Source organism: Plenodomus lingam (assembly GCF_022343315.1).
Source record: "Plenodomus lingam strain CAN1 chromosome Unknown contig_22, whole genome shotgun sequence".
Taxonomy (NCBI): Eukaryota; Fungi; Ascomycota; class Dothideomycetes; order Pleosporales; family Leptosphaeriaceae; genus Plenodomus; species Plenodomus lingam.
In genome coordinates, this window is record NW_027093939.1 from 1,077,096 (window position 1) to 1,098,750 (window position 21,655).

The window sequence follows — 21,655 nt, forward strand, 5'->3', positions numbered from 1 at the left end:
ATCCCAGCGTTGCTTGGGTCAATGACGCAGGGCAGGCACGGCTGGTGTGCGGTTCGGCCTAGAGTCTGATCAGATTGAGATGAGGTGAGGGAAGAATAGAGATGGATATGGGTCAAGTATACATTGTAAATATATGCAAAAAGAATCCAACAAGATACAAAGAAAAGCATGAATCTTTTGTTATGCATACAGTGTCAGGTGAAAATTACAACAACAAATTACAACCACAATACCGCAGACTGGAATAACAAGTACCAGCCCCACCATCATCCATACTCAAGACCATCCCGTCCCTTTACGTCCTTACCTCACCCTCTTGCATCCCTCGCGGCGCTGGGGTTGCGGTATCTCCGGGGGTAGGGAGGGAGAAGGGGAGCAGGGCGTATGTGTGGATGGAAAACCAGCACAGCACAAGGCAAGGCGAGCCTGGAAAGCAGGGTAGGGTGTGGGTGTAAAGTAGTAGTACAACCCGCCAAACCGCATGGAAGACGTTGCACAAGGGCGTACAACAGGCGTGGTAGCGACTTGGCTAGACTATTGCTGGTGCTGGGACTGGCGCTGGGGCTCGAGGAGATAGGAGGAAGTATGGGAAGAAGAGGGAGGATGGATGGATAGAGGACAGAGGATGGATGGATAGAGGACAGAGGATGGATGGGAAGGGTAGGGTAGGTAGGTATATGTCATAGAACCAGTCGCACACGTCCTGAATCCCGAGACATAGACACACCTACCTACCTACCCATCCACGTTCGACTTGGACCAATTCGTAGCCTCTTCCTCTTACTCCTACTTCCTGTCCACTCCCGCCATCTCCCCCCGCCCCCGCCCCCTTTCCCTTCCCCCGCTTGAACAAAAGCAAAAAGATCACAGTGTGCGCAATGTACACGGATCCAACAGTGCAGGCGCAGATGCACGTCTTGGGCCCGCGGACGGTGGAGCGGCCGTCGGGATGGCGGTATAGGCCGATGCGGATGGGGTCTGTGACGTTGCCGTGGTATTATGCTTCGCCGGAGGCGCAATTGGTGTTGGTGGCGTGTGTATGTTTTTTGTGTCCGGGTGAGTATGGGTTTTTTCTAAGGGGGGGAGGGGGGGGGGTTGTTGGAGTTTGGTGGAGTTTAGTTGAACACTGTCCAGGCCAGAGCAACACCTAACATAACCCCAACAGGCATGTTCAACGCACTCAACGGCATCGGCGGCGCCGGCCAATTCGATCCCCGCGCCAGCAACGCATCCAACACCGCCCTCTACGCCACCTTCTCCCTCGTCGGCTTCTTCGCCGGCACGGTGACCAACACGCTCGGCATCCGGGCCTCGCTGGCCTTTGGCGGTGTGGGCTACTGCGTCTACGTCAGTGCTTTTTTGTGCTTTAGCAAGACAGAGAGTCTCGTGTATGTGGTGTTTGCGGGCACGCTGCTGGGCTGCTGTGCCGGGGTGTTGTGGGCGGCGCAGGGGGCGATTGTGATGGCGTATCCGAGGGAGGAGGAGAAGGGGAGGTATATTTCGGGGTTTTGGGTCGTGTTTAATATGGGCGCAGTGATTGGGAGTCTGGTACGTTTTCTTTCTTTTCTCTCTGGGTTGGTTGGATTGGATGGATGATTGGGCCAGGGGCTTTTTCTGGACATGAGAACTAGGACTGACATTTTCTCGTGTGGTAGATTGGCCTGGGCTTGAATTTCGATAAGAAGGAGGTTGATTTGGGCAGTAACGATGCGAAGTTCCAAGGGGCGATTAGCGATGCTACATATGCCACTTTTCTGGTGTTAACGTTACTGGGCGCCTGTCTGGCCTGGACATTGGTCGATGCTCGACGGGTTGTGCGCCGCGACGGATCCCGCATCATCCTCATGAAGCATCCGACGTGGAAATCGGAGATTCTGGGGTTATGGGAGACACTGCGCAGTGATTCCTACATCATCCTGCTCTTCCCTATGTTCTTCGCCTCGAATTGGTTCTACACCTACCAGTTCCAGGACGTTAACAAGGCGCGCTTCAACATTCGGACACGCGCGCTTAACGGCACGCTGTACTGGCTCGCGCAGATCCTGGGTGCGTTTGTGTCTGGCTTTGCCCTCGACTTTCCGAATATCAGGCGGACGAACCGGGCAAAGGTTGCATGGCTTGCCATGTTTGTACTGACTTTTGCCGTCTGGGGAGGTGGTTACGTGTTTCAGAAAACGTACAGTCGCGACAACATCGCCGAGCTCTACGACTGGACTTCCGAGGGCTATGCTGGCCCCATGTTCTTGTACATTGCCTATGGCTTCTACGACGCAGCATGGCAGACGTGTGTGTACTGGTCTGTCAGCAGCTCTCCAATTCATGGCCATTATCCAGCTGACAAGTCAACAGGTTCATGGGCGCCATCAGCAACAACAGTCGCAAGCTGGCCAACTTTGCAGGCTTCTACAAAGGCATCCAATCGGCCGGTGCGGCCGTAATGTGGAGGTTGGACGACTACAAGATCTCGTATATGAATTTGTTTGCCTCGTGCTGGATACTGCTGGCGGGTAGCTTACTGATTGCGCTTCCGGTCATGTTGCTCAAGATTAAGGACACGGTGCCTCCTGAGGAGGATTTGAAGTTTACCGATGAGGTTATTGAGGATGTCATGGGACCTCGAAACTCGTATGAGGAGCTGGACAAAGGCTCTGAGCTGAGGAGGTGGTGAACGTAAGCAAGTGTCTATATGCGAGTCCTTGATAGTGTCCCGTGATGGTGGGGATGTTTTACGATTTTACGAGACCATGAGCTTGGATTGGGTGGTACGGAAAAAGAGGATGGTTGTTATGATAACGCGTTGATGCGAGACATGAGTGTGTTCAAGATACCAGTACGCAGGCGAAGACGCGTCGCGATAATAAGAGTGATGTCATTGGCTGACCATTCCGTGTCAGAAGGAATATCCACGCTCTCTCAAAGGTATCGACACACTGCAAATAAAGCAGCCTGAAGTATTAGTATGTAATTACAATCCTAGCAAGGAACCGCCTGGGCAAAAAGACACATTCCTCGTTCATACCGACGTATTACCAGCCAATACCCTGTCCCCTATAAGCCCCCGCCCTGCACGGCCTCCTCTCTTCTAATCTGCTCTTCTAACCTCTTCTTCTCTGCCTGTTTGAGCCGCATCATAGTCACTTCCTCTAGACTAGGCGTCTTGGGACTGAAAGAGAATTTGGGTGTACCGAGGGGCGTTGTTGAGCTGGGTGCAAAGGCTGGCGGTTTTCCCGCACCACCTAGATTGATTGAGGAGCGAAAGGAAGGGCGGTTTGGTGTCGAGAGGGGCGTTTCGTGTGGTGTTGTGGTAGTGGATTTTGGGGGTTGTTGGGGTTGTTGTGCGGTGGCGGAGGGCGGGTAGGAAGTGGTGGAAGACGATAAATCTGGTTCGCCATTTGCCCAGGCTACGGATTCGAGGAGTGGATGATTTGATTTTGCATCGAGGACGGCGGCGTGGGCGTGGTCGATGCGGGTGTATATGATGAAGGCGGTTGCGATGAGAGATCTGTGTTTCGACCCTGACAGTCGAATCTTCTTGTCTTTGCCCATGACTACACTGTCGATCTTGCCGTATTGACTGAATGTGGTTCGCAGTATATCCTTGTCCCAGTTTAGCGCGTCCCCCTCTCTTTGGAAGCGAACTTTGATTGTGCGATGGATTTCAGGAGACTGGCCAGGTCTGACGGGCTGCGCTGGTGTGGTCGTGTCTTCTAGGTCAACGACACTCGCCTCTTCCTCCTCTCTCCTTCGCCGTAAAATCCGCTCCTGGGCCTCCTTTCTCCTCCTCTTCCCATCCTCGGCCAACCGTCTGACTTCCTCTTCCCTCTTCTCATTCTCGCTCATCTCCTCAGCCCTCTTCCTCTTCAACCCCCCCATCCACTCCCTACCCTCCCTTTCCCTCCTCTCCAGATCGTCCTTCATTTTCCTCCTCCGCCCATCGAGTAACTCATCCTGCAGCGTCTTCTCTCGCCGCCGTGTTCGTGCCCGGTCATATTCGCCCTTGAGCTCTGGCGTCATGAGGATGTCGCGCGCCCAGCCGAGGTAGATGAAACGGTCGGCAGCATCTTTGTTGTCGGGATTTTTGTCGGGATGGTATTTGATCGAGGCTTTGCGGTAGGCTTTTTTGATATCTTGTTCTGAGGAGTCGTGGGTTACGCCGAGTAATTCGTACAAGTCGTCGGTCGTGGACTTTGCCAGGTCGACCAGGTCTTTGTCGCTATTTGACATGATGGTGAGTGGGGGGCGCGCGTGGCGCTGATAGTGTTGTCGCGTAGACGATCCGAGTAGTTCGTCTGGAGATGTGTAGCTGGTGAGGGTGAAGGATGCGCGTGCGAGGAGACAAACTTGGTGAGCGTGTTTTGTGTCTGTGTTTATGAAATGTCGAAAGTAGAGGACAAAAGATAGTTTACAGGCTACAGCGAACACGTGCAAGCGTGGCGGGGGGCTTGCTTGGCAGGCACAATCTTAGCTCCCGCCTTGGCATGGCGTATTCTCTCGGAACGGGCGTCGGCAAACGAAATCAATCCTTCACTTCACCGAGCTATAGCCATACCTGGCTACTGTTTACATAGGCAACCACTATGTAGGTATAGCTACCGTACCTACACCTTCACCCGCCCACCCCATGTCAGTCGTTTCGGCCCTAAAACGATCCATCATGGCCTCTTCTGCTGCCCCGCAAAACAAGAAAATAGTCGAGGGTATCTTCGGTACGCGCTTCTCTGCCTTCCCATATGATATCCTAATTCCAGTTGCCATGCACTTTCACCCTTGTCCCAACCATTGACTTTTGCCAGCGATAAATAAACCTCCTCTGGCCTCCTCGGCTGGCGTCCTTCGCGATCTCCAAACCCACTTCTCAACCTCCCCTCTCTTCCACCCATGGCTCGAATCCCAGCGTCGGGCCATGTACCTCTCCAACGCCCGCCCCAGACACATTTCCAACCTCAAAGTAAAGCTCGGTCACGGCGGCACCCTTGATCCCATGGCCACGGGAGTCTTGATCGTCGGCGTAGGCAAGGGCACAAAGTGTCTACAGCGATTCCTCGAATGCACCAAGACGTATGAATGCACCGTCTTGTTTGGCGCAGCGACGGACACGTATGATGCCGTTGGGAAGGTTGTTGGAAAGGCAGAATATGCGCATGTGACAAGGCAATTGGTGGAAGACAAGTTGGGCCAGTTTCGGGGCAAGATCATGCAGAAGCCGAGCGTCTTCTCCGCACTCAAGGTGGATGGCAAGAAGATGTACGAGTATGCACGAGAAGGCGGCGCCATACCCGAAGTTGCTGCACGGCCGGTCGAGGTCTTGGAGATGGAGTTGGTTGAGTGGCTGGAGCCGGGCAGTCACGACTTCAAGTGGCCCGAGGAAGAGGTTGACGGTGAACAAATGGCGGGCGCAAAGAAATTACTGGGAATCAGAAAGCAAGACATGGACACATATACAGATATTGCGGCAAGACGAAGTCGCAAGCGCTCGCGCAGTCCCCAGACGGAGAGTGACCACGTCGAGAATGCAGGCGAGCAGCCCAAACGGCCACGAACAGACAGCGAACCCGCCATGAGCGGCGCGCTGCCCGAAGCCCAAGATACCAACACCAACACCGACATCACGGCCACAACAACAGCAACAGAGTCAGCAACATCCGACACCCCACAAGCTCCACCCTCCCAACCACAAGCCCCCGCCGCCCGCCTCCGCATGACCGTAACCTCGGGCTTCTACGTCCGCTCTCTCTGCCACGACCTCGGTCTAGCCTGCAACTCCCTCGCCCTAATGTCCTCTCTCATCCGCACCCGCCAAGGCGCCTATTGTCTCCCTGGCATTACTCCCCCTGACCCCTCAACCACCCCACCACTCCCAGTCCTCGAATACGCGGACCTAGATGCTGGGGAGCATGTCTGGGAGCCCAAGGTTAGGGATATGTTGGAGGGGTTTATGCAGAGCGAGGGGTGGGAGGTAGACGAATTAGAGGGCGAGGAGAGTTGGGAGGAGAGGAAGGATAGGGATAGGGAGAGGAGTTATAGGGGTGGTGGTGGTGGAGGAGGAGGATGGAAGGGCAAGGGAAAGGGAAACGGGGGCTGGAATGCAAAGGGAAATGGGTATAGTAAGAAAATGGATGGCGGGGGGGGATAGTCACCTGAGGTTATTCAAAGGTCATGTCGAGAATCTTGCACTCTCAGTGAGAGGTAGGAGGAATCATGAGAAATGAAAACAAGCCTCAATCATGCTGAAATGCGATGAAAAAAAGCCATCAAACCGAAAGCCTCAACCACGAAACCAAATCAAATATTTATTTATATATATATATATCCAAGCACTAAATATAAAACCTGAATCAAAAACCAAGTCCAAACCCTGTTTCAATGCTCCTCGTACACAAACCCGGTCAGAGAAATTATAAAAAAGGAATCTATCGCAAAGAACAAATTTATTAGAAACCAGCACATGCAATATAATATCTCTAGACATGACTAGACATGACTAGACACGACATCGCGTTTTTCTCGTGTAGTAGGGAGGGTGTAATAGTGATTGTGATCGTTGTCAGATTTAGAATGAGATTCAAAACTGCAATTACGCCGGATTTCTGATTTCAGACTCAAATTCTCACTGCGAAGAAATAATATACACCACACACCACACACCACAAAGACACGCTGGAGAAGAAGTAGGACAAGCCTGAAAAAAGACTTTCTCTGCCCACACACAAAATCCCCAGATTTCTCCCAATTATCTGGCCGGGAAATGGAGATGGAGTTGTTGTTCTCGCGGCACTTTGAAACCGGAACTTTGTCGTTAGTAGATGAGTATGGTATATTCCTATTTGGTGTGGTGTGTAAGTTGAGATAACTTCTGTCATGGGAGAATATGAAGTGATACGAGCTTAGGGGATTGTGGATATTGCTATTTTTTCTACCATAGTTTTGTATGATCTGCTGGTTGAGTTTTATAGTTTTTGTCTTGTTGGGCGTATTGTCTGTTGTTTTGGTGAAATGTGATTAGTTAAGTAGAGCAAGGCATGTTGTATCATATAGCCATGTGGGCTTAGTCAGAGCGATTTTATTGATGTATAAATGTATAGATGTATAAAGAGTTACAAGAGGGTTTGGATAGACAAGAGGCAGGCTAACAGATCCCATCTTGACTTTGCTTGGATTGGTGATTATAATTCATTTCTAGATCTCAGAGTATGTGAACCCGAAGAAAATAAACAGAGGGAGGAAAAACGCCGTTGTCCATGCTTGACCTAGGTACGCGAATACGCGTGAAAGCGGTAAAAGGGAGATTTCCATGTAAAAGAAAAACGCCATAGGAGACCATTCCATCTCAAAGCACACAGACACAAAACGTAGCACAAACTACGCTCCCTCGTCGCGGTCCCCCCCGCTCAGCCTCTCGAACCCTCCGCCTGCTAGCCCACCCCCTTCTTCCTCCTCCTTCTTCTCTTCCCTGTTGATGAACAAAAAGCTGCCGACCACCACCGCAGCGCCAACCCAATACCCCCACTGCGCATACACGCCCTGCACCACCATCTGGCCGACCAAACTCAAGGGGATCGTCAGACTGAGACCTACCGTGACCACGAGCGGACTCGTCAACAGCATGCTGTAGGCCCAGCAGAAGTCGCTCACGAGCGAACTGGCGCTATTGACCATGACGATGGTGAAGATGCGGGATGTCGGGGGTAGGGCAAAGGGCTCGATGTCGAGGACGTGCAGGAGAATGAGGCCCGGCCAGAGGAGCAGGGTGTTGAAGAGGCCGACGAAGAAGAAGAAGAGGGGCATGTTGGTGCGGGATTCGTGCGAGATGCGACGTTTGATGAAAACAGTGTAGAAGCCGTAGGCGAGGGCGGAGATGAGGGCCATTGCGTCGCCCGTGGCGAGTTCGCGTGGGGATTTGTCGGGAAAGGCGCTGCGTTGTGGGGTTGCCGAGTTGTTGTCGACGGGGGAGTCGGTGGACATGTCGAGTAGGGAGATGAGGGCGACGCCGGAGAGGGAGGCGAGGACACCGAGACATTTGCGCAGCGTGATGCGTTCGACGTGAAAGAGGGAGCCGAGTAGCAGGGTCCAGATGGAGGAGGTGGAGGAGAGGATGGTGCTGGATGCGACGGTGGTGTGGGAGAGGCAGGCCGAGGAAAAGTAGTTTGCGAGGAACCAGAGGGTGCAGAATTCGAGGGCGAGCGTACCGGTTTCGCGGATGGTGAGGGCATCGTCGTCCGAGGTGGACGAGGGCGCTTCGTGGTCGCGGAGTAGAGCCCATTTGCCTGCGCGTTGGTCCAGCAGGTCGCGGAGGCGGAGGGCGAGGGGGCGGGGTGTGTCTGAGGTTTTGTGCCGGTCGGCCCAGAGATAGTGTGCGATCATGGGGAAGATGGGGAAGATGAAGAATGTGGTGTTGATGTAGGTCACAAAGTACGGTTTCGAGTACGAGTCGTCTGCGAAGATGGTCTGCTCATGGTGTTGTTCGTTAGCGGTCAGGAGGTCAGGTTCTTCAGTCACTTGCACTGGAGTAGGTAGGGAATGCTTGGGGAGGAGAGACATACACTGGCCAAGAAGTTACTTGCCGTCCACAAAAACACCGTGACGAGTAAGAGGGCAATGCCGATTGCATGTCTCAGTCCTCCTTTTACTCCCCCTATGCCCCCTATTCCGGCCATTCCGCCGTCTCCGTCTCCTCTTCTGCCTCCCAAGCCAAACCGTCCGCCCTCCCTCCCCGCCCTTCCACCCCATCCCAATCTCTCGAGAAAGCCCCTCTCCTTGCCATCCTCCCACACACTAGTCCCCCCACTAGAACTTGGACTCGCCAAGTAGTCGTCTTCGCGCATGAATTCGCTATCATCCGTGACGTTGCTGAGGCGGGGAGAGAGCGGCGCTATCTCTTCTTCGCGGTGGGGGATCATGGTGATTCGTTTAGCCGTGGATGTGGGAGCGAGGAAATGTGTGCAGGGCGTGCAGGGCCTTGTGCTTATTTGCGCGCGCGTGTGAGAGAGTGGGTGATTACTATTCCAGGCCAGTGATCAAGGTGGATATACGCAGTGGTCGGGGGTACACGGAGTTAGAGGCGCAGGGCGGATGGTGGAGGCATGAGATGGGTGGGAGAATGCGCCCATGAAACCAGATGGGCGGTCCGCGGATGGATGGGATGAAGCGACGAGGCGCAACGAGAGCAAGGTCGCAAAGATGAGAAGTGAGGTCGGGTGGAGGAGAGAGGGCGAGAGAATGTGTGTGTTTATTAGGACCAGGGTTTTGTTTCGTTGCACGTCTCACAGTGGCGCAATGGCGGCCGAATATCTAACTTCCAAGACAACTGAGTCGGCATGTCAGCAGTCTTGCCGAGCTGCGTGCACCCGCCACTTACACCATCTCCGTTGCCCGCCCTCGTCATGATGGCATGCATGCACGGCTACCGGATAACCGTTCAAGAGGCGCGCATCGTCTGGTAGGTACCAATAGGTACACATATACACAGTGCCTCCTGCATTTTACATCCGCCATCTTGTAAACCAACAAGTATTTATTTCGTGTATTCTGTTTCTATTGGCAGCCAGCTCGATGAAACCGACAGCGATATGTCTTGCCCGTATGTAATGTAATGTAATGGATTACAGCCCATGAACACCCCTCGACGACCAGTTACTACAATCGAGCAAGAAGATAAAACACCAGTAACTCCATGCCAAACTTCCAAGATACGTCAAAGGCCCACAACCCGAGAAGCGCGTATAGCCAACGCTTGTAATGTGGCATGGTATACACTAGCATGCGCAACCGCCCTCGTTGCCCTTCAGGTCGATGGGGATTGTCTCGGGGAAGTCGTTGCCAAAGTCGCCGACATCTTCTTGTGCGAGCGCTTGTCTTGCGATGACTGCATCATGATTAGCGTGCGTTGTTGAAGGGCAGGCATGTAGTCAATACCCTCGAAAGCGTCCTCGACGTTGATTGCCTCCTTTGCGCTCGTCTCAAAGTACGGAATACCGCCTTTTGATTGGCAAAATGTCATTGCGCGCTTTGATGAGATCTTGTCACTGTATTAGTTTTGGTCGACCGTCGAACCATGTGCTTCTAGCGCTCACCATTCGTTTGCTCTCTTCGACATCGATCTTGTTGCCAATCACGACCTGTTCTCGTCAGCGATTGCCCTCACCGGTCACCGAAGATCCACATACAAATGGAAAACTCTCGGGATCCATGGGGCTAGCCTGCACCAGGAATTCGTCCCTCCAACTGTCCAGTGTATCGAAGCTTTTGGAGTTGTTGACATCATAGACGAGCACGCAACAGTCGGCGCCGCGGTAGAAGGCCACACCGAGTGATTGGAAGCGTTCTTGGCCGGCCGTGTCCCAGAGCTATCCTATGTGAGCTGGCGGGGCTAGTAGGATAAATTGGTCGTGACTGACCTGCATCGTCACCAGCCTGTCATCGACGAGGACCTCTTTGGTCAGGAAGTCGGCGCCGATGGTAGCCTTGTAACTGGCGCTGAACTTTTTGTTGACCTAGTGAATGGCTATGAGCGGAGTTTCCAAAAGGGTTGCGCATGCATGGTGCAGCGTACATATTGGTTCATCAAGCTCGTCTTGCCTACCCCACTGTCCCCAAGGATGATGACCTGCCCACCGTTAGATACGTGTAGCTGGACCTCTTATACAAAGAACATGTACCTTGAGGAGGACCTTCTTCCTTGACGCCATATTTTGTATCGATTTTATCTGTGAGGCGTGGGGCGAGGCACCTATGCGCTGTAGCTAGCCAAGCTCAAGCAATGGCTCGGATGAGTGTCCAGCGTGGTTGTTCAAGGCAACGTTAGGACAGCAGAATTCTGGGTTGCGATGCGCCGAAGATCACACGTCGAATTTCTCAACGAGCGTCTATGTAGGCTGCTCTGGTCTGGGAATCGGGGGACGGCGTAGACGGTGTAGTGAGCTGGTGGAGATGTGCTGTTGGCAAGTCCACAGCTTGCATTGTCCATGATGTCGACGAGAGCTTGTCACCCATGCCAGCCTCGCCTCGCCGCTAACCTCGACCTGGAATGGTCTCTGGAGCTTGGACCATTCGCGTCCACCTTGGTCACCTGACCACCTGACCCGACTCCAGTTCCAGTCAACTGACATTGATAGAGGGGAGCACAACTCTCTTTCGACCTGCCATGGCCAAGCCAACACCAAGACACAAGACAACCAACACCATGTCCTCCATCTCATCCTTTACGCGAGCCAACATGGCCAAAACAACGCTGGCTGATAAGGCTCCATCCGTTTCCTAGATGGAACAGGTACGGGGTGGTGAATACCTGTGAATACACTTCTCGGGACCTACATTGGACCCTTCCCGTGCTTCAGCATGCAGATGGCAACTCTCGACCCAAGACGGTCAAGTACTCCTCATGTCCGCTCACAACGGTGCTTGTTTCTTTCACTGACGTCTATTCTCAATATCCGTTTCATGGGCGTCAAATCTCAGCAAGAGGCCGTAACTCCAATGTTCTGTCATCGCAACCTCCATCCCACACACTCACTACTGTCTTCGTTCCATTCTCTTCCATGGCACACAATCAGACTTTGTTCTCTTTGTCATCTCTTGATTGCCTTTTCATTCATGCCATCTTCGCTCTAGTCTCCATGACAGCCTCCGCGACGACATCCACATATCTCCTGCAACCTCTCGCCAAACATCAGCATAAGATTCCTTTTGCGTTGCGTCGTGTCCAATATTTGAGCCTCAAGAATCGTATTGTCTGCCTGTAACATATTATTGGGCAACTTATTTGCAATCTCTGCTATCTTCACAGTGTAATCCGGCGGAAGACCTGACAGAAATGTGCAGTACCTCATCATTTTGCCCCTGCATAATCCCGTTTGCTGCACTACATTGCAGCGACTAACGGCCTTGTTCGGAAATACCTATCCGACCAGCAGTATGACACTCGCCGCCGGAACAATAAATGCTCCAGCTTTTGGTTTCAGGACGCTTTGCCTCACTTGGTCAGACGCTCGGTCTGGTCCAGGTCGAGATTGTGCTCGTGCAGCACAGAAGGAACGAGTGGGGGTTCTGCGCAATGTTCAGGTTCAACCTCGAGGTTACTGAGGATGGAATTGCTTGTTGCGCATGACTAAGTCTGAACATAGGCTTCCTCCCTACGATCTATCAAAGACAGATTGAGTACAGAACATTGCAGCACAAGGAGCCGAAGGAGTGGCACCCTCACTGCTTACCATGTGTGTGGAATCTTGGTGGTACCACCGGAATGAGGTCCTGGCAGTCTAACAAGCTCACTACAACATACCAAAACCAAATGAGCAGGAGCTCAGTGGATACTCCTCCGTACATTGAGATCACAACCGCAAGAATGCCCTCTCGTCTTCCTCCAGCGGCTTCCTCCGAGATGAGAAATGGTAAACATCTCTTTGCAGCCATCAGCTCTCGTATATGAATCCTGCAACCTAATCAGTGCTGACGCAGCAACAGCAACGCAGCTATAACCGCCATCGCTAGCCTTTCTCTCACGAGGCTGCCGACTGTGTCTAACCTCCCCTACCGTCACCATGCTGTCTTCTCCCCTCTCCCCCGCCCTCCTCTTCCTCCTCGCCCTCCCCTCTACCCATGCCTTCCCTGCACAGAAGCATGGCTTCCAACACGAACCCATCGCACCCGCCGCCCGGTTAGTCGAACGTCAAGACCCTGGCAGCGGCCTGGTCGACACCTGTAATCTGTGCCCTGCGATCCGCAGACTTGCCAACTTCATCCCACCTGAAGTTCAACAACAAGCCGACGCCGTAAACAACCAGCTTAGGGACTTGATACAATCTCTAGGACCTCAGATCCCTGGCGGACTACCTACTGGTCTTCCCACAGTGGATCTGGTCAGTGGGATACCTATACCCCTACCAACGAATATTTTGTCTCAGCTGCCATTGCCCACTGCTTTCCCTCTGCCTACAAATTTGGTGCCTGAGATCCTCTCCGGTCTACCAACCGATCTAGTGCCTGGAATCCTTTCCGCTCTGCCAACAGCCCTCCCCACTGAAATTCTATCCGTTTTACCCACGGATCTGATCCCTGAAATCCTCTCTGGTCTACCAACAGCTCTCCCAACGGAAATTCTTTCCGCTCTCCCAACGGATCTTATCCCTGAAATCCTTTCAGGTCTACCAACGGCTCTCCCCACAGAGCTCCTGTCAGCGTTACCCACAGACCTGATACCTGGAATTCTCTCTGGTCTACCCACGGATGTCCCCCTCCCTACCAACATCGTGCCCGAGATTCTTTCGGCGATACCTACAGATCTGCTGCCTGGAGTCCTTTCTGCTCTACCAACTGATCTAGTGCCGGAAATTCTCTCAGGTCTACCAACAGCTCTCCCTACAGAAATCCTATCTGCGCTACCCACTGATTTGATTCCCGAGATTCTCTCTGGTCTGCCAACCGCCCTACCTACCGAGATACTATCTGCTCTACCGACGGACTTGATTCCTGAAGTCCTGTCTGGTCTAGCCACAGCTCTACCCACGGACTTGATTCCTGAGATTCTCTCAGGTCTACCAACAGCTCTCCCTACAGAAATCCTATCTGCGCTACCCACTGATTTGATTCCTGAGATTCTCTCTGGTCTGCCAACCGCCCTACCTACCGAGATACTATCTGCTCTACCGACGGACTTGATTCCTGAAGTCCTGTCTGGTCTAGCCACAGCTCTACCCACTGATTTGATTCCCGAGATTCTCTCTGGTCTGCCAACCGCCCTACCTACCGAGATACTATCTGCTCTACCGACGGACTTGATTCCTGAAGTCCTGTCTGGTCTAGCCACAGCTCTACCCACAGACTTGATTCCTGAGATTCTCTCAGGTCTACCAACAGCTCTCCCTACAGAAATCCTATCTGCGCTACCCACTGATTTGATTCCTGAGATTCTCTCTGGTCTGCCAACCGCCCTACCTACCGAGATACTATCTGCTCTACCCACGGACTTGATTCCCGAAATTCTTTCAGCTATACCAACTGATCTGGTGCCTGAAATTCTCTCTGCATTACCTACAGCCCTCCCCACTAATATAGTGCCCGAGATACTTTCCGCATTGCCTACAGACCTGGTACCTGGGGTCCTGTCCGCATTGCCTACGAATCTGCTGCCTGGTGTGATATCAGCACTACCTTCGCAGCTCCCCACAGACTTACTTCCAGGAGTTATCTCAGCCATTCCTACAGATCTCTTGCCTGGCATCCTCTCTGGTGTACCGACCGGTCCTCCAATCACTTTACCTACAGCGTTTCCCAGCAACCTTCCTAGTCTACCTAACATACTACCGCCTCCTGATTTGAACCCGGTCGAGGGAATCCTCTCGGCCCTGCCTGGCGTTATCCCCTCTTTAGTCAGTGGCCTCGGTCTCACGGGCTTGCTTCCCAGCGCTCTTCCCACAGGTACATTTAACCCTTCCCAATACACTTTGCTTTGCTCTCCGTGTCTTTCAATCTGAAAATAATGTACTGACCAACCGACTCTCATAGGCATCCCTAGTATTCTTCCCACTGCGCCAATTCTCCCAGGTCTCCCCAACATTCTACCTACTGCGCCGAATCTACCCCTCCCAACTGGCCCAATACTCCCAGGCCTCCCCAACATTCTACCCACAGCGCCGATTCTACCCCTCCCAACTGGCCCAATACTCCCAGGCCTCCCCAACATTCTACCCACAGCGCCGATTCTACCCCTCCCAACTGCGCCGGTCATTTCAGCTCTCACGAACATTCTCCCTACTGCGCCGATTCTACCCCTCCCAACTGGCCCAATACTCCCAGGCCTCCCCAACATTCTACCCACAGCGCCGATTCTACCTCTCCCAACAGCGCCAGTCATTTCGGGACTCCCAAATATTCTACCCACAGCGCCAATTCTTCCAGGCCTTCCAGGACTCCCTGGACTCACCGTCCCCACAACCACAATCAAACCCCCAACAACCACAATCAGACCCCCGACGCCAGTCTTCCCCACGACCACATCGAAACCTCTAATAACCCTACGCGCAAGCGTGCTAGCCACAGGAACCGTTGCCGACAACGTCTACACCTACTCCTTCTACAGCTCCGGCATTGTGCAAATCAACAACGCCTTCCTTTCGCCTAAGCAAGGCACGCTGTCCGGGTTCCTCGATAACAGGACCTTTGCGGCCCTGTTGGCGGATGGATTGCATATTGGGCGCCATATTGTGCCTTACCCAATTGGATTCTTGAGTCTCTTGGCGGGCATCCAGTTGCCGATTAGTGTGCCCGGCTTGTTGGATGTGGTTGATGACGAATGAGTTACGGTTATCCATTAGTTGATGCGAACGAGTGGCTGAACAACCAGTTACTTTTGTATGAAGATTGAAGTAGAGTTTGAGTCTCCTCATTACGAGCTTTTACCCTTGGCGGATAGAGATTATGACCGAAATTCAAGATGAAATTGTATTCATGCAACACACTTTTCCTGCTTTCACAATAAAGAACTTGCCATTTTAGTCGATCTCGTTGTTCTAACGATCGTGCTGATCTTGTAACTTTACCTTGTGAACTGGACCCAAGATGTAGTCAGCCTTCTGCCATGCTGCCGCCCCAAACCCAAGGACGTGAGCAAACCCATTCCCGAAACAGGTAAATTTGCAGTACTCCAGCATTGAAGCTACAGCTGGCATCTGCTGCTTTGCGGTTACCATCTTGTGTTGAGCGGCTGGAGCTGGTAGGTAGTTGCTTCATGAGGTGCTGTGAGAATTGTGCGAAGTTGCGAGGTTTGATCTAAATGCGAACGTGACATTGTATACTTTGTTCTCACTTCCTGGCTTGCTGTAGAATTTCCTAGGCTAGGCGACAAGGCAGACTTGCAATAGATGACTGAGGTTGCGAGTAGTCAGGAATCTGCTGCATTCCAGTTGCTTTCGGAGATGCTCGGCTTGGAATGGGAAAAATTCCTGCGCATTGGATTAACATGCAGATGTCGGATAGTCGGAAAATAAGGATGTTATTAGAATGCTGTTGTGGTTGAACATGGGTAATTGGCGTCTCCCAGAAGGTCCAAACTAACAACTACAAAAGTCGGGAGATGGCATCTCGACGCTCTGCATAGTTTCGTGAAAAGCTCTAGCTCTAGACATGTCGTTCTCCACCATACACCCTTACAACGATCTTCCCTTTTGATCGCCCAGTCCTTAACTTCTCGTACCCTCTCTTCACCTCTCCAAACTCCATGACCTCGCCAATCACTGGCTTGACCTCGCCAGTCCGAATGAAACCCCCCAGATTGGCCAAGTCCTCGCGATTGGTGGATGCTAATCCAAACGTAAACGGCCTCTGTCCTCCGCCCAACCAGGCCGGGACTAAGAAACGAAAGGCGAGATCATATAGAAACGGCACGCTGACCTGAGATCCAATCTGAGTGTACTTCGCACCAGGCTTGGTGAAGTCTGGAGAATTCCAATACAAATCTAGCGGCAGGCCCACATTGTCTAGTGTCAAATCGAACTTGTACTCCTTTCTTCCTAACACTGAAGATATATCCTCTTTGCGATAGTCCACAACCTCATCCGCCCCTAAATCCCTACACAGCTGCACGTTTGCCCCCGAGCAAGTCGTCGTGACCCAACACCCCAATGCCTTTGCAATCTGTATCGCGAACGTGCCTGTTCCCCCCGAACCACCATTGATCAACACGCGATCACCAGCCTTCACCCGCGGCACAAGACTCTGATACGTCACCAACCCGCACACACCCAACGTCGCCGCATCCACCATGGAAACACCCTTAGGCATAGGCACAGTGCCCTCCCTCGACCCAACCACATACTCGCCCAGCGTGCCAAACTGCTGCTTCGGCTCCAATTTGCCAAACACGCGCTGCCCAATCTCGACACTGCTGTCGGGCCCAACGTCGACGACTTCGCCTGAAAAGTCCAAACCGGGGGTTGCGGGCTTGGGGAGCGCCAGGCGGCCTACAATCGGCAGTTCGGCGATTTTGTAGTCGATGGGGTTTAGGGTGGCAAAGTGGATGCGTATGAGGGATTCTCCTGGTGCGAGGGCGCGGGCGGATGTTGGTAAAGGGGTTGAAGTGTTGAGATGGAGGGCAGCCTCGAGGGTTGTGGGGCAGATTGTCCATTGCCATGCTTTCATGGTTTGGGGGATTGTTGTTGTCGTTGTTGTTGTTGTTGTTGCTGGGTTTTGGGTTGACATTTTGGATGGGAGGATTTTCTTGGGAGAAATTCGATTCGATTGTGGGATTCACTGAACGTGGGGAAGTGGACATGATGGAGCGGAATTGATCCATCGTTTAGTTGGCGTCATGTAGGTATGTACTGCGTAGTCGTAGTTTGGTATGCCAACGTCAATGGTGTCGCAGGCCGGATCCCCACACGGAGTAGGTAGCTGGAATTAGGCACATAGTGTAATTGAGTTTGGGGAGACATATTGAAACTTCATCCATGCTAATCTCGTGATCCTGTTTACGGCGAGTATGAAGTGTGCAAATATGGACATCAGGTTTGTCTGATCAGACAAGAGTGACTGTTACTGTGAAGGAGTCGCGTTCATGGCTCGTGCGCACGCTGGTTGATCGTCACTAGCCTTGTTCAGACGCGTTCTCACGGTTCACTCTGCAACAGAGCCAGCAAACGTTGAACAGCAACATGTTGTGAGACTAATACAACGACCTTTCCGAAATCATGTCCTCACAGGAACACACGGCGATTGAAGATAAGGTGGAACTGCTTGGCGATCTCGAGCTCGCCACGTTGATTTGTCTAATCGCTGAACAACACTGTATCATCGAGGCGGAGCAGGAGCTAATTGATGACGTTGAAGAAGAACTGAAGTTGGTGAGTCAAGGAGAGGATTTCTTTTAAACATCTCGATTGATATGCATAGGTTGCGTCAAATGCATTTGGGCTCACGTGGGCCACATTGAGCTGTGATTATCATACATCGCTTGATGATTTTGGCAGCGGTATCTTGGTCAAGGATGAGGGCGACACGCACTACAAGGATCGAAACAGGAACAACAACCACTTTTCGTCTCCACCGGGAACACCAGAAATGTCTGATCGACGACTGTCTAAATCTCCTGCCATGCTTCGTCCATTAGACAGCCGACGAATTGCGAATGTTGTCATTTGCAAGAACCTGAACCAAGCAAGCCCTGAAGTCCAAGTACAAGCCCTGGAGGTACCCAACCTATTCCCAATTATCTGGACTTTATGCTAATTGCGATAAAGCTGATCCGGGGAAAGCGTAATTTTACCAGGACAGCTGTCCACGCTGCACCTCGGCCGTTTTTACTTGTCTCGTTGAGTGTTAGCAGAACACAGCGCTTGACCGAGCATTTGGTATGATGAATGACGAGAATCTGCGAAAATAACTGATGGGAGGAATTTAGAATGATGCGTTCTTCATCTCTCACAAGCACCAGGCGCAAGATGGACTACCGGACCTAGAAGAGCTTCAGGACCAGCGCTTTGTTTCTGAAGACGATGCATCCACGTCGTCGGTGGTGCGCAGGTCGACGTACACTGCCGTTTCGAAAGTGCAGTCTGTACTGTTCAGCCTCGAGGTACTTGAGTTGCACTACAAGATATCTACTAATACTGACTCTGGAAGGATCTTGCGCAGCTGACGAAGCTTACCGCGAGCGTCAGGATCAGCTCGGAAGTTCGAGCTTACCTTCACAATATCGTTGTCTTCATGAGACTGCACCGCGCTGTTGCTGGGGGTATTTCTGCCATGGCTACCAGACACTTCAACACCTTGGCCCAGTCAGTTAGTCTGCATTGAGTACTCCCAATTGCCCAACTGACACTAGGCAGTGTGTTGGCCCCACTCCACAGTCTCGAATACGTCCATCCGTCCCTTGTGGCTCTTGCAGCCCGTAAAGTATACGCCCATCGCATTGCCATCACGACGCCGGAGGATGAGCGAAGCATGCAATGGGGCAGTTCGCTGGAAGCCGTCAAGGCTGTGCTTGAAGATGTCACTGTCGAGGACATTGTCGAGGAAGTGCTCCAGTCCGTGGAAGTGCCATTATGAGTAGTATTACCCGTCGCAGGACTCATACAGAAAGAGCTGTCTTGCCTCTTAAGCGTAGAGTATTCATGCAGACTATGGGCGGCCTCAGATGATGAGTAAGTATGCTGCTTGCTGATCTCATCGGCAAACAATGGTCGTGATTGGCACGATGCGGGGTAGTGAGGCGGCGCCCATCCACCACGTCTTGTTGTTGCTTCATCGACCTGTGCACACTTTTCGAAATACTAAACGGCGCAAGCTCCGTCTTGGGTGCGAAATCTCGATTTTCTTTTTTTTTCTTTTCTGTTCTTATCTTCTTGGTCAATTCACGCGCTTGGGAAATATGGCTACGGATTATTTAGACGACCTGCTTGGGGCTGCAATCAAGAGGGAAGAGGTAGCTTGGTCTCTCGACGTCATCGCGACGCGTGCAAGCTAACTTTCCCTTCTGAGAGCGCAACTCAAAGCACCAAAGGCATAAGTAACCCCAGCGGCCACGATGATACACTCGAGGTACGTCTCCTGGCCATTACATTCACCCGCCCGGGACAACCGCTCAATCGTCTTCAATTGCAGGTCATCTTCGAAGGCGGTAACGGTGGTCGTCGTCGCAAAGCCTCCCTCGCACCACCAGTTTCTGTCAATATGACCACACGGCCCGAAAATGGTCGGCGGCCAACGTCATGCATCGTTCACTCGCTGCTTGAAAAGCACGATGGCATGCCCGTCAAAGACCATTCAGCATCGTACGAGGGCCTGTCGCAGGAGCGGAGAGTCGACAAGGACCCGCATGCACAGGCCGATGAGACACACTATTCGCGACTGCTGACCAAGAAGGAGATCTCGGATATGGCATTTGGCATACGCGAGTTGTCCAAGAAGCTGTCGCAGATCAGACTGAAGCTGAACGTCCGGAACATTTTCATACTCGGCAAGGCGCATGACGAAAGCTTGATCAAGAAGTCGCGCGAGACCACTGAGTGGCTTTTGATGAAGGATCCCAACTACACCGTGTATGCTGATGCATGTGGTAATGTTTGGATAGGGCTGACAGTATACAGCTACGTGGAACAGACGCTGGAAGACAACAAGATTTTCGATGCCACAACTCTTCTCAAACAGAACCCTTCCTTCAACGGGCGACTGAAGTACTGGACGAACGAACTATGTTTTCAGAATCCCGAGACTTTCGACGTTGTACTTGCAGTGAGTCATGGCCCTCTCAGGGTAATGACAATGGGCGATATCTGCTGACCTTGATACAGTTGGGCGGTGATGGCACGGTGCTGTACGCATCATGGCTGTTCCAGCGCATCGTGCCTCCTACACTTGCCTTCTCGCTTGGCTCCTTGGGCTTTTTAACCAAGTTCGACTACGAAAAATACCCCCAGACACTATCACGAGCTTTCGAAGAAGGCATCACCGTAAATTTGCGCCTCCGCTTCGAAGCGACCCTCATGCGCTCCCAGGAACGAGATCACACAGGCCGTGACTTGGTCGAAGAGCTGATCGGCGAAGAATGCGAAGACCACCATACGCATAGGCCAGATGGAACATACAATATTCTGAATGAGGTGGTGGTAGACCGAGGTCCAAACCCGACCATGTCGAGCATAGAGCTCTTCGGGGATGATGAGCATTTCACCACAGTTCAAGCGGATGGCATTTGTATCGCTACGCCTACCGGTTCTACAGCATACAACCTGGCAGCTGGTGGTTCGCTCTGTCATCCAGACAACCCCGTCATCCTTGTGACAGCCATTTGTGCACACACCTTATCATTTCGACCCATTATTTTGCCTGACACGATGGTCTTACGCACCGGTGTGCCGTACGACGCGAGAACGAGCTCGTGGGCGAGCTTTGACGGTCGTGAGCGTGTCGAGCTCAAACCCGGCGATTATGTCACAATCAGCGCTTCGAGGTTTCCGTACCCGAATGTATTACCTCTGGAGAGGAGAAGAACAGACTGGATCGATAGCATTAGTAGGACTCTGCAGTGGAATTCGAGGCAGAAACAAAAAGCTTTCAAAGAGTGGGACTCGTGATTGCAAAGAAAACCTTGCAATGCCGATTTAGAGTCGACGTGTGAGCCCTAGTTTCTCGTGTTGAGTACCGGCAGGCAGGCTCAACGCAGCCATCGGGCCCGTCAGACTGTACACAGTAAGACCGAGTCGAAATACTGCCATCTTGGCTTCGGGCAATTCAAGACATTGCCTAACAGATCTTCATATTCTAATCCCTTCTGACCCTTGTGACGATCGATTTGGATATTCCTGTCGTCCCGTGAAAGAATGTGAAAGGGAGCTTTTTGGGAAGTATGCCTTGGGTACCTCATCAAGCGCAGTGTTACCCTACCAACGCCAGCCTACGAGAGCTACACTCATTTCTGGCCGTGGACTTCCGTCTGCCCCGCAATCGAACTACGACGTACTAGCTATCGGTAGCACCGTAAGAATAAGCTTCGCTTGATCACTGATGGGGGTTGGGCAGAGAAACCCTTCACCGAATCCTTACTAAAAATAGAAAATCATGGTGGCGGGCTAATGAAGAGGCCGGCAAAGTTCGATGGGTAGAGGATCTCCAAAAGTATAGTGCTGTGGTACTGTCACGATAGACTGCACGCTTGTCACTTTTTGTA

The 21,655-nt window shown here is 52.3% G+C and overlaps 9 protein-coding genes across 9 annotated transcripts; 5 read left to right on the forward strand and 4 right to left on the reverse strand.

Moving 5' to 3' along the window:
* Positions 1-1,167: 1,167 nt before the first annotated feature.
* Positions 1,168-2,668, forward strand: IAQ61_005711 (uncharacterized protein; the record flags this gene model as incomplete). The annotated part of the gene is made up of 3 exons (XM_003839841.2): positions 1,168-1,548; positions 1,656-2,296; positions 2,350-2,668. 3 exons carry the CDS (start codon positions 1,168-1,170, stop codon positions 2,666-2,668), a joined length of 1,341 nt encoding a protein of 446 aa, XP_003839889.2.
* Positions 2,669-3,048: 380 nt separating this feature from the next.
* On the reverse strand, positions 3,049-4,224 carry IAQ61_005712 (uncharacterized protein; the record flags this gene model as incomplete). Its single annotated transcript, XM_003839840.2, has 1 exon — positions 3,049-4,224. The coding sequence occupies one exon, from the start codon at positions 4,222-4,224 to the stop codon at positions 3,049-3,051; it is 1,176 nt and encodes a 391-aa protein (XP_003839888.2).
* Positions 4,225-4,532: 308 nt separating this feature from the next.
* Positions 4,533-6,353, forward strand: IAQ61_005713 (uncharacterized protein). Its single transcript, XM_003839839.2, has 2 exons — positions 4,533-4,706; positions 4,794-6,353. The coding sequence occupies exons 1-2, from the start codon at positions 4,622-4,624 to the stop codon at positions 6,131-6,133; spliced, it is 1,425 nt and encodes a 474-aa protein (XP_003839887.2). The 5' UTR covers positions 4,533-4,621; the 3' UTR covers positions 6,134-6,353.
* A 1,006-nt stretch (positions 6,354-7,359) lies between these two features.
* IAQ61_005714 (uncharacterized protein) lies at positions 7,360-8,538 on the reverse strand (the record flags this gene model as incomplete). Its single annotated transcript, XM_003839838.2, has 1 exon — positions 7,360-8,538. The coding sequence occupies one exon, from the start codon at positions 8,536-8,538 to the stop codon at positions 7,360-7,362; it is 1,179 nt and encodes a 392-aa protein (XP_003839886.2).
* Positions 8,539-9,515: 977 nt separating this feature from the next.
* YPT7 (Rab GTPase ypt7) lies at positions 9,516-10,956 on the reverse strand. The gene is made up of 7 exons (XM_003839837.2): positions 10,656-10,956; positions 10,550-10,603; positions 10,395-10,490; positions 10,164-10,343; positions 10,071-10,115; positions 9,913-10,015; positions 9,516-9,862 (listed from the first exon to the last, which is right to left on the reverse strand). Exons 1-7 carry the CDS (start codon positions 10,683-10,685, stop codon positions 9,753-9,755), a joined length of 618 nt encoding a protein of 205 aa, XP_003839885.1. The 5' UTR covers positions 10,686-10,956; the 3' UTR covers positions 9,516-9,752.
* A 1,580-nt stretch (positions 10,957-12,536) lies between these two features.
* Positions 12,537-15,400, forward strand: IAQ61_005716 (uncharacterized protein; the record flags this gene model as incomplete). Its single annotated transcript, XM_003839834.2, has 2 exons — positions 12,537-14,412; positions 14,500-15,400. The coding sequence occupies 2 exons, from the start codon at positions 12,537-12,539 to the stop codon at positions 15,288-15,290; spliced, it is 2,667 nt and encodes an 888-aa protein (XP_003839882.1). The 3' UTR covers positions 15,291-15,400.
* Positions 15,401-16,110: 710 nt separating this feature from the next.
* IAQ61_005717 (uncharacterized protein) lies at positions 16,111-17,190 on the reverse strand (the record flags this gene model as incomplete). Its single annotated transcript, XM_003839832.1, has 1 exon — positions 16,111-17,190. The coding sequence occupies one exon, from the start codon at positions 17,188-17,190 to the stop codon at positions 16,111-16,113; it is 1,080 nt and encodes a 359-aa protein (XP_003839880.1).
* A 488-nt stretch (positions 17,191-17,678) lies between these two features.
* Positions 17,679-19,035, forward strand: IAQ61_005718 (uncharacterized protein; the record flags this gene model as incomplete). The annotated part of the gene is made up of 6 exons (XM_003839831.2): positions 17,679-17,831; positions 17,881-18,177; positions 18,228-18,338; positions 18,389-18,562; positions 18,610-18,764; positions 18,816-19,035. 6 exons carry the CDS (start codon positions 17,679-17,681, stop codon positions 19,033-19,035), a joined length of 1,110 nt encoding a protein of 369 aa, XP_003839879.2.
* Positions 19,036-19,357: 322 nt separating this feature from the next.
* Positions 19,358-21,062, forward strand: IAQ61_005719 (uncharacterized protein; the record flags this gene model as incomplete). The annotated part of the gene is made up of 5 exons (XM_066096907.1): positions 19,358-19,411; positions 19,468-19,527; positions 19,591-20,027; positions 20,076-20,220; positions 20,280-21,062. 5 exons carry the CDS (start codon positions 19,358-19,360, stop codon positions 21,060-21,062), a joined length of 1,479 nt encoding a protein of 492 aa, XP_065953258.1.
* Between the last annotated feature and the right edge of the window lie 593 nt (positions 21,063-21,655).